General features: G+C 40.6%; 1 protein-coding gene across 1 annotated transcript; it reads left to right on the top strand.

Annotated features, from left to right (window-relative positions):
* The first annotated feature begins 210 nt into the window (after window positions 1-210).
* Window positions 211-8808, top strand: trnt1 (tRNA nucleotidyl transferase, CCA-adding, 1). Its single transcript, XM_068051490.1, has 7 exons — window positions 211-413; window positions 815-1008; window positions 3638-3776; window positions 3887-4013; window positions 6079-6272; window positions 6431-6684; window positions 8034-8808. The coding sequence occupies exons 1-7, from the start codon at window positions 290-292 to the stop codon at window positions 8280-8282; spliced, it is 1281 nt and encodes a 426-aa protein (XP_067907591.1). The 5' UTR covers window positions 211-289; the 3' UTR covers window positions 8283-8808.
* The last annotated feature ends 2988 nt before the right edge of the window (window positions 8809-11796 follow it).

The following is an 11796-nucleotide window of genomic DNA, read 5'->3' as shown; positions in this document are numbered from 1 at the left end:
GCTAATCATTTTTACCATATTTTATCACTTTTCTAACCTTTGTGGCCATTCACTAGTTGATGAATACTCGTTTCTATTTATTTCCCCACTTTAGACACATCCACACAGGGGACTGCAGACAGTTTGATTGACGGGTGTCGATTCATGTGCTAATCTTTGCCGGCTCGGACTGATCGCGCGAGACTTGCCCAGGCGCAGTCGCAGTGTGGGGCTCGAACGGTTGGCCTAGTACGTAGGCGCGTGGTCCCCCTCCTTCCCCTAACAGCAGTAGAAGCAGGAGCCCAGGTGGATGTGGTGTTGGGCGGTACGCATTGGCAGTATCAGCAGCGCCCTAGGGCGAGGCCTCGTCACCATGCAGCTCAAGACGGTGGAGTTTGAGTCGCTGTTTACGGACGGCCTGAAGAGTATTGCAGGTGAGGGGGAGGCTGCCAGGTCCGGGAATTGATGCACTGCGATGGCCCGCCATCTTAGCAGCTCTGAGCATCTGCAGCGTGTCTCCAGGGGGAACGGGACTGAGGGCCAGGAATTCTCTTTATTTATCGCGGGGCCTGTTGTCCTGGTCGTTCTGTAAGCTGATGCCGCCGTCCGTTTGCTGCATGTCCCGCTTGGTGCGTTGACTCTCACAGTGTGTCAACATTTACCTGTTCCCATCTCCCTGTCAGCCATTCGGTTTTCGGACAGCGGCCTTTGGTGGCATTTTTTGTTTGCATTTTTTTTCTCCACTCTTAAATAGTGAAATCTTTACTTTTCACAGAAAGTGTTTTGGAAACCCTGAAGTAGTGATCAAGCACTTTTTTTCCTCACTGCCTTTCAGAATTGTTCAGTAAAAACAACCATGAGTTGAGAATAGCAGGCGGCGCAGTGAGGGATTTGTTAAGCGGGAAAGAGCCAGAAGATGTGGACTTTGCCACCACAGCCACCCCCGAACGTATGAAAGAATTGTTCCAAGCTGCCGGTATTCGGATGATCAACAACAAAGGGGAGAAACATGGCACCATCACTGCAAGAGTAGGTCTCAAATATGAAAGTAGTCAAGTCTTTTCCTGCCGCTTAAAGCTGGTTGCTGTGTTTTAATAACTCATTACCTTTCATAAAACGTATCGTTGTCATGAAGAGTGAGGCCTCAAAGATAACAGATACGTGTCAAAATTTAGTAACATAATCGTTTCCATAACCGTTTTAATACTTAAAACAAATTTGTAATGTTAATGGCCAGATGCAAGGTCAGTTCAACAACAGACCTACAGAACAGCACAGGACTGATGTGTTTACTTCTGTTGTGATGCTGTGGCTGCTGTTACATGGAATTCAGATGTCTTTATTAATATACTATAAATCTGAATGAGTTTGGTTAACCAATAAAGTTACTGGTAAGTTACCCAAATATGTGATGACAGAATTTGAGGTTTTTAAACAGGAGGCTTAATGGAAGTCAATAGTTAAAATAAATGTCATTTACTTATCAGCTTTTGTAAACTGTAGAAAGTTTGATTTATAGATGATGTATCATACGTGATTCAGAGAAGTTACTTGAGCAGTATACTGTTAATTCTTACCTCCATCACCCACTAGGACGGTTTGAGGGCTCTCCGCTTCTTCCTTGAGCAGAGGCCCAACTAGTCCCCATCCACCACCACCACTCTCCTCTGCCTGGCTGAACTTGTTCTCACATTGAACAACTTCTCCTTCAACTCCGCTCACTTCCTTCAGGTGAAAGGTATTGCTATGGGTACCCGTGTGGGTCCTAGTTATGCCTGTCTTTTTGTGGGATATGTCGAACATTCCTTGTTCCAGTCCTACTAAGGCCCCCTCCCCCAACTGTTTTTCCAGTACATTGACTCTATTGGTGCTGTTTCCTGCTCCCGCCCCAAACTGGAAAACTTTATCAACTTTGCTTCTAATTTACACCCTTTTGTCACCTTTACATGGTCCATCTCTGACACTTCCCTTCCTCAACTTCTCTGTTTCCATCTCTGGGGATAGGCTGTCTACTAATATCCATTATAAGCCCACCAACTCCCACAGCTACCTCAACTACACTTCTTCACACCCTTCCTCCTGTAAGGACTCCATTCCATTCTTCCAGTTTCTCCGTCTCCGACGCATCTGCTCTGATGATGCTACCTTCCATGACAGCGCTTCCGATATGTCTTCCTTTTTCCTCAACTGAGGATTCCCCCCCACTGTGATTGACAGGGCCCTCAACCGTGTCCAGCCCATTTCCCACACCTCTACCCTCATCCTTCCCTCCTAGAACTGCGATAGGGTTCCCCTTGTCCTCACTTTCCACCCCATCAGCCTCCATATCCAAAGGATCATCCTCCGCCATTTCCACCACCTCCAGCGTGATGCCACTACCAAACGCATCTTCCCCTCCCTTCCCCAGTCAGCATTCTGAAGGGATTGTTCCCTCCGCGACACCCTGCTCCACTCCTCCATTACCCCCACCACCTCGTCCCCTTCCCATGGCACCTTCCCCTGCAATCGCAGGAGGAGTAATAACCTGCCCATTTACCTCCTCTCTTCTCACTATCCCAGGCCCCAAACACTCCTTTCAGGTGAAGCAGCGATTTACTTGTACTTCTTTCAATGTAGTATACTGTATTTGCTGCTCACAATGTGGTCTCCTCTACATTGGGGAGACCAAACGCAGACTGGGTGACCGCTTTGCGGAACACCTCCGCTCAGTGCGAAAGCATGACCCCGAGCTTCCGGTTGCTTGCCATTTCAACACACCCCCTGCTCTCATGCTCACGTCTCTGTCCTGGGATTACTGCAGTGTTCCAGTGAACATCAACGCAAACTCGAAGAACAGCATCTCATTTACCGATTAGGCACACTACAGCCTGCCGGACTGAACATTGAGTTCAATAGTTTCAGAGCATGACGGGCCCCCCATTTTATTTTTAGTTTTTTTTTTGTGTTTATTTTGTTTTATCTTAGTTTGTTCAGTTTGCCTACCCACTGTTTTTTTTCATGTTTGTACTTGTGGCTGTTCAGTTTTCAGTCCGTTAACACCCTATCTGCACTAATGCTTTGTCTTTCAACACACCATTAACATATTGTTTGCCTTTGCTCCATGACCTTCTGGTTGGTTATTCTCTGTGACCTTGTCCTAGCTACACCTCCTTTGTTATCTCTTTCCCCACCCCTGCTTTACGTGCTTAAAACCTTTTCACATTTCTAATATCTGCTAGTTCTGAAGAAGGGTCACTGAGCTGAAACGTTAACTCTGCTTCTCTCTCCACAGATGCTGCCAGACCTGCTGAGTATTTCCAGCATTTCTTGTTTTTATTACTCTTAACTCTTGCTTTATTCAAGCTCTGGCAATTTAAGCTTGCTTTAGCATTAATTTCTCACTTTACTGCCTTATTTATATTGCATTGTTCCACTCATGCATAAAACTACACTGAATCTTCAGGAGTACATTCCTAGATGCAATATGTCTAAAAATAATTCAGACCGTATTCACTGGGGGAGAAACCTGACCTGACTCTTGGAATTTATGTATATCTGGAATATAAAGTTCTAAGCACTTTAACTTATTTCCTTGGGTTGGTTGTAAATCAAGATTGGTGTAGTTTATAGGGTTCAGAATGAAAGATTTTAATTTACCAATTTTAAATATCTTGGATAGGTACACAATCAGAACTTTGAGATTACTACGTTACGAGTTGATGTTGTAACAGATGGAAGACATGCTGATGTACGGTTCACAACAGACTGGCAAGCAGATGCTCAACGAAGAGACCTGACGATCAATGCTATGTTTCTGGGTAATGTTCTGTTTCAGTTTCAGAAGGGCAATCCCTTCTGTTGCCTTTTTATATTTTTGCTTTTGTAATTAAACATTAAAATTGATTTTAATGCTTCAATTATTTCTCAGACCTTGATGGTACACTATATGATTATTTCAATGGCTATGAGGATCTGAAAAACAAGAAAGTTCGATTCGTAGGCGATCCATCACAGAGGATTCAGGAAGATTATTTGAGAATAATGCGGTATTTTAGGTTGGTTTATTTTTTGCTGTACTGGTATAGCTGATTAAAGATGATTTGATACCAATTTTTAAAATCTTACATTGGGGAGAAACCTGACAGTAGGCCTTGGTTTCTGAAGGAAAGCTTTATTTTTGGATAATTGGAAGGGATTATGTTCTCACCCTTCAAGATTCAACAAGGATTGGGTGAATTGGAAAGAGCAGGAACAGGTATAAATTATCTTGCTGTTACAAGCTTCAAAGGATATTCCAAGGAATATGTAATTCCACATTTTTGTTTCATGAAATTAAATTAGTACAAGGTTCTTCATAGAATCCTGAAATTTGTTTTGCAATTACTTCTCTCTCACTTTAAAAATTATTTGTGTAGCTCTACCAATTTAGATAATTCCTTGCACTTAATTGGTTGACTATGGCTTCTTTTCTAGAAATAATAAAATTGAAGGCCTGGAAATATGCAGTTATGTAATCTGCAATATATCAACTGTGCAAAAGGTGAATTTTGCATTTACCACTACCTCGTTCATGTTAAATAGCCAATCTCTGAAAACTTTACAGTGTAGTTGTGATATCAAATAGTTCTATTCTGGTTGAGGAAAAGTAGTACTATTTTTGATAAACCATCTAAGGAAATGTTTAAAGTATTTAGTAAAATATTGTGAAACATAAGCACAGGGAACTTCATGTTACAGAAATATTGTTGAACTTATGGTATTAATTAACTAAATCTCTTTTCAATCTCTACATGAAGTGCTATTTCAGTGTTTGTATACTTTAAGATATTTTTAACCCAGAAACTTTAATATTTTTAGAAAACCTTCATATCCTCTCTCGAACCCCCCCCCCCCTCCCCAATTAGGTTGTATTGAGGGACTGAAAGAGAATACCAAGCTATTATAGAGATTTTTACGTCCTCATGATGACATCTGATGCTAAATTCAGTCACTCCTCCAGGGACAGATTGCTACACTCCAATGTAGTTAGAGAGAGAAGGGCTTGAGTAAATTATTACCATTGAAGGAGTTTATTCTTGGGATCCAGCTATACCATTGAGGCACAACTGTCACTCGATTTAAATAAAGCATATTTTGACACAAGATCATCCTCCTGCTTGCAGTCTCATGTCTTAGAGCTTGCAAGTTGTGAGACCTGCTGTTTTGAGCCTGGTTGAGTCCTGTATTTCATTTTGACCCATATATTGAACTAAATTTGTGTACGTGTATGTGCTTTCACTCAGATCCACATCCAATGGTGCAGGAGATCTGACCCCTCATGCTGACCTTGTGCTGTTTTCCTGCATTTTTGATGCTGTCCTGATTGTAGGTGAGACTACCACCAATAGATCAACTATATACATCAGTTTTCTTTCATTATAGCCTTTCATTACAAAAAAAAATGGCATTACAGTCCTACTGATTGAGGAGAGCTGAGTGGCAACTGATGGGGAAAAACATGGCCCTCATCTTGATGCATGCAGACAGCATTTGCACTGAACTGTTACCCCTGATGCTTTGCTTTATTCCATGTGCACCTTCCCTCATCCCCCAAATTCTCCAAAAACAAATATTAATCTGAGTGTTTTGCTGTTGGTGAGCAAGAAGCAACAGTTACCAGCACATCACTAGCATGCTTTCCTTTGGCAGGAAGTGAGTAAGTTGAGAATTGTTCCAAGGAAACATTCAGCATTGTATAGCTTTAGGAGATTAAAGAAATACCATTCTATGCACCTGAAAATCATACCGAATTCACCCTTGTTGGCGACTGTGAACTCTTTTCTGGCTAGATTTTGAAAGTAAATCAATTTTATGCTCGTGACGAAGAGAATTTTGGGACACTATAACCATCAACCTCTGTCCCAAGCACCACATTTAAGATATTTAGATTTTGCTGAAGTTGGACAAGTTCTGGTAAACTGAGGGACCCCTGAAATGTAGATCCCTACCCAAAAACACTTTCAGGCCCACTGGACTCTCTGGAAGAGTGGCTGGACTGGTACAGTAAATGTGGAAGTAGATAAACCTTGAATCTTTGGAATAAAATCTGCTTCATTGTACTCGTAACTTTATATCTTCTAGGTTTTATGGCAAGATTGCCAAAGAGTCAGGAGACCATGACCCAAAGACACTGAAGTCAATCAAACAACATGCAAAGGGCATGGCTTGGATTTCTGGAGAAAGAATCTGGTTAGAGCTGAAAAAAACGCTAGTTGGAAACCATGCTGCTCATCTTGTCAGCCTTATGTATGAATTGGATGTAGCCCAGTATATTGGTAGGCATATATACTCTTGATCTCTCTTATGGTAATGTACAATTCCTCGCAGAGTGGCAATATATGAAATAGCTTTTTACTTGCTCAATAGTTGAAATTTCTGACATATATCTCATTTTAGCTTCAATTTTTTTTCCTCCCCCCCCCCCCCCCTGTAGGATTACCAGTAATTGAAGGCAGCCTAGAGGAACTGAACAGAGTGTGCAAAAATGTGCACAATCACTCTCCAAAACCCATGACTGTTCTTTCAGCACTGTTTCGAATTCAGGACGATGTTCTGAGACTTGACTTGAGGCTGAAAATTTCGAAAGAGGAAAAGCAACTTGGTTTATTTTTAGTTAAGTATAGAAGAGATTTGATCAAGGCTGATGATACCGATCCACTAAAACCCTACAGAGATTTCATTATAGATGTAAGTAAAAAATTTTTTAATTTCCAAAAAAAGGTGGGAAGATAAATAGAATTCAGTGTATATAGTCTGACTTCTGGTGAAAATAACCTGCATCATGTGGTGTTGAGGCATTTTTAAAATGGGGAAATATGCTGGCTTCAGTGGTTCATTGTCCCTTGACTGTCTTGAGTTCAGTATTCATTTCTGTGGTCTTGGATTGCATAAACTAAATAAGGCGATTTAAAAAAAAAATTGTGGCTGATTTCAGTTGAGGTATTTAGATGTTTATGGTAAAGACATTTAGGTCAGAGATTAAATCCATGCTCAAACCTATTTATATCTGATTCTACTACACACTTTTTTTGAAGTTTTAGTAATAAAGGTGGAAAATCCACAGGTTCAAATTCATGAATGTGTTTGGGGGAGTATAAGAGTGCTGGGGCCATGAGCATACAGAAAATAACTTGTACACCAACCTGAGGAGTAGATTAAAATACTGCATGAGCAGAGGACCATTTTCACTGTCAGGGAACACTGCAGAACCAGCAGTGTAACTGGTCCGGCTCCCCTGTTGCTTTAAGCAGGTACCAGTATCTGCAGTATAACTGCGCCCTTCAAAAAAAAAAAAAAAATTAGTTTGGGATTTTGTTTAAAGATACAGCACTGAAACAGGCCCTTTAGCCCACCGAATCTGTGCCGACCAAGAACCACCCATTTATACTAGCCCTACAGTAATCCTATATTCCGTACCACCTACCTACACTAGGGGCAATTTACAATGGCCAATTTACCTATCAACCTGCAAGTCTTTGGCTGTGGGAGGAAACCGGAGCATCCGGTGAAAACCCACGCGGTCGCAGGGAGAACTTGCAAACTCCGCACGGGCAGTACCCAAAATTGAACCCGGGTCCATGGAGCTGTGAGGCTGTGGTGCTAGCCACTGTGCCGCTAGGATTGCGATTTCTACTCCGCCTTAATAAGCAAGCCAGGCAAAATTGGGTTTTCAATGCAGTGCTCTGTCAAACTGGACTTTTTAATATATCATTGAGTTGCTTAAACATCCAAGAGTTATCATCTGATTGATTTCAACACTTAATAGAAGTAATGTAACAGTTTTTTTTGAGCGGAGATGTTAAAAGCAAGAGACAAATCACAGGTTTAACATTTAATAATCTGCCAATATAATAAAATTGCAAACCTGTTGAAAGTGTCTGACCATGACTTTTCACGTTACCTGTTTGTTCGGTCACTTACTTTACATTGTACAGTTGGTTGCTGAATGGTTAGTGTCATTTCTTACTGCTTCGGTGTATTAATTCAATAGACTGTTGCTATTCGTTTGGTTTATCAGTTTTCTGCTCCATTTTCAGTCCAGAGAACCGGATGTGCAAAGCAGAGTGTGTGAACTGCTGAAGTACCAGGGAGAGGAGAAGTTACTCAAGGCTATGGAGCAGTGGTCAATTCCACGCTTTCCTGTTAGTGGCCATGATCTGCGAAGAATAGGGATTGTTTCTGGAAAGGAAATTGGGACAATGCTGCAGGAACTTAGGGATACATGGAAAAAAAGTGGTTACCTGATGGATAAGGAAGAACTGTTAAGCATTGTAAAAAATCCGTAAACACCTGCCAACAAGTTTTAGCGTGGAGAGAAAAAGACTTAACATTGAAAACAATTTTTAGTCTCATGTTTATGTTGCAACTCTTGTCATCAACCTCAGATTCTTAATTATGGACGTTTGTTCTGTTGCATTTTTAATTCAGCTGTTTTTCTGTTAAAATCACTGTCGTTGACTTACATGGTGACTAGTTTTATTAAGCAACAGGATTGAATGTAAAACAAATTGCGTAGATTCAGATATGTGTTGTTGATTAGGAGTCAGTTCTGATCAGTTTAGATTTGGTGACTTTCACCTAATTGCGCATTCAAGGTTTGAACAGTTTCTGTGCCTAAAGGTTAGTTGGCATTGTACTAGATAAATGACTGCAACATGAAGGACTAGATCTAAAAACCTGCCTATATCTTAAATGAGTTCAGGGTTCAGTCACATACTCTGGCCTATTGAGTACCTTTTCTGTAATGAAGGACATATAAAGAAAATTAAAAATCTGAGCTCATGAACAAATGTTCTTGCATTTGTCTTTACAGATGGTAGACTGAAGTGTTCTTTTGTGACATTGTTTTACTCTTAAATCTCTTCGTTCATACCATTTGCATGTAAGAGGCCAAGAGCAGTTTTGGTGACTTCCCACTAGTTTAACCATCATAATGAGCTTGTAACTGTTATTGTTTAGCTATATAGTAATTAGTTCTCAAAAACAACAAATTCAGGTAAATGTACCTCTACAGCTAAGGTATTAGTGCCACAGGACTGTGTCCTTTTGCTATCAGCCTAATGCTCTCTCCACATTGCTTATCTTCTGAAAATATAAAAATGGATTCTCATAAGGAAACCTATTTCCAACATCTCTAGCACGTATTTAGGCACTGCCATATTAAAAATTCAGGGCAAAACAAGGTACAAAATCACTTCCACAGAAACTGATACTTGAATTTTATTTAGCCCTTCAATATTTTACTTATGTATTGAACAGTTGCTTAGTATGTCTGGACATATGGATGACTGAGTGCATATCTGGTGGAAATGCCAGGAAGTAGCAGTGCCGTCAATATGCTATTCAGTCCACATTGAAATCGAACTATGGTGGATGTTCCCTGCATCACTCAAAATGCCTCTGGAAGTCTACTTGGTCTATATTCTGGACAGAGCTTGCACAAAGCAGTTCTATATCCACATTTATGCTTTGCTGCATCTTAACTACTGTCACTTATGGAGGATGACACAATTGAAAATTGAGGCTCGGATATCTGATGTAACCATTTCTTCAGCATCCAATGCAGGAAGGGTAATTTTCTTTTTTATTCGTTTTTGGGATGTGGGTGTTGCTGGCTAAGCCAGCATTTATTGCACATCCCTAATTGCCCTTGAACTGAGTGGCTTGCTAGGCCATTTCAGAGGGCATTTTTTAAGAGTCAACCACATTGCTGTGGGTCTGGAGTCACATGTAGATCAGACCAGTTCAGGATGGCAGATTTCATTCCCTAAAGGCCATTAGTGAACCAGTTGGCTTTTGGACAACAATTGACTGGTTTCATGGTCACCATTAGATTAGTTTTTAATTCCAGATTTATTAATTGAATTCAAATTTCACCATCTGCCTCCGCTGATTAAGACTAGGACACTGAATTAATTCAAGATACAGTTAGATCCTGTAACCGGATTCTGGGGGTGGCATTGAGGATGGATGATTCATGTGGACTTGTATAGTTTATTTTTATCCAAACACATCTTGACATTAAGTTACACCTTTGTTATTTTAAGCACTAATATGAGCACCTTCAACATAAGCACTAATAAAAACTTTTCCTTTCACTTGGAATTTCTGCATACAACTTGGCTCTCTATGTACAAGTCAATCTTTATTAATTATTGGTGCTACTATTAACATGTTTGGACAGAACTCAGGCCAAGGAAAGGTTGGCCTGATCCATTCTGTTGAAGTACTCATTGGCAGAATTGCACTGATGAGGGATCTAATTGTTCTAGGATGAGGGCATTGTAGAGCAAAGCTGTATGACAGCACATCCTCATTTGCACTCAGCAAAGTTTTAATAACAAAGAAAAAGGCTTCTGCTTTAGTATCTTGACAGAAAACCTCAACAATATATGAACTGGGTAGAAATCAAAAGGATGTAGAAACAATCACTGGAAGATGGTTTTGTGGAATGCCTAGTAAGCAAGAGTTTCATTTAAATGAGTACCCTATTTTCTGAAATATTTCAGGGAGCAGTTCTCCAACTTCTACCACTTTAAGGTTTTCACTGGTGAAGGAGGGGGAGTTCCATGGAGAAAAACTAGAGTCAATGTTTCAGATCAATGATCTTTTAAAACAAGCCAAAGAACTGGCAGAAAGGAACAAAGTATGAGAGTAGGCCTGTGTGTAGGAACAAAAGGTTCGGGAGACATCACTGAGATCAAGTGCGGTGAAGCCACAAAGATTTAAACGCAAGGATAAAGATCTTACAGTTGATCTGTTGAAGCATAAGCAACCAGTGAAGCTTGGCAAGAGTGAGAAATGGTTAGGGAGAGGGGCAGTTACAAGATAGGACATGAACCACCAAGTTGTATTTCATCAAGGGTGCCCAGCAAGCAAAGTCCTTTAGAAGTCTTATGATGAACCAGTTTGAATCGGGGAAATGGCTGGAAGAGGTAAGCGCAGAGGCAGGAACAACTTTGGGGTTGGGAAAAAGTCTTGACAAATGATCCGATGTGAGGAATGAAACTCAGCTGGAAGTTAAACTGCACCGAGGCTTCGCAACTACGGGCAAGAGTGGCCAAAGAGGACTCAAAAACCGTGAACTTTGGGTCAGATACACAGATGCTGTTTGTGACTATAATCAGGGCATTCTTTTAATTTTTTTTGGTGTGAGCAAGTTAAAGCTAGATTCAACTAGTGGAAATAAATTGATATAAGTGCACTTATTCATTTGATAACATAATTTGCTGGGCTTAAAGAGTTTTATTAGTTTATTGTCATTGATGGGTGGTATAATGTGCTGTACTTCAGATATTAGCCTTGACTCAGTGGTAGCACTCTCACCTCTGCTCCTCTGTTAAAGGTGCCACCTTTTGGACGAGACACTAAATTGAAGTTCCATCTGACCCCTTAGGCGTATGTAAAAGATTCCATGGTGTTATTTGAAAAAGAGCAAGAGAGCTTTCCCAGAATTCTGGCAAGCATTTTAACTAACAGCACCAAAAATAAATTAACCAGTCATTATGTGATTGTTGTTTGTGGAGCCTTGCTGTGCATAAATGACTGCCAAATTTCTCTACAACACAGATTACTTCTGTACTAACGTTTTTAATTGGCTTTGAAGCACATTGGGATGTCCTGAGTTAGCAAAAGGTGGTATATCCGTTACAATGAGGTGAGGAGGGGTCACAAGGCTCCCCTCTTGCCCATCCTCTTGAACACAACAGGGTTTATTCCTTTTTAATTAGTGGATGTGCTTACCACTTCAGTAAATCTTTTACCTTTGTTGTAATCATAAAAGAACCAATTGTACAGGTT

Source organism: Heterodontus francisci, chromosome 19, assembly GCF_036365525.1.
Source record: "Heterodontus francisci isolate sHetFra1 chromosome 19, sHetFra1.hap1, whole genome shotgun sequence".
Taxonomy (NCBI): Eukaryota; Metazoa; Chordata; class Chondrichthyes; order Heterodontiformes; family Heterodontidae; genus Heterodontus; species Heterodontus francisci.
Note: the sequence above shows the minus strand (reverse complement) of the source record. Positions and strands in the feature narration are given on the sequence as shown.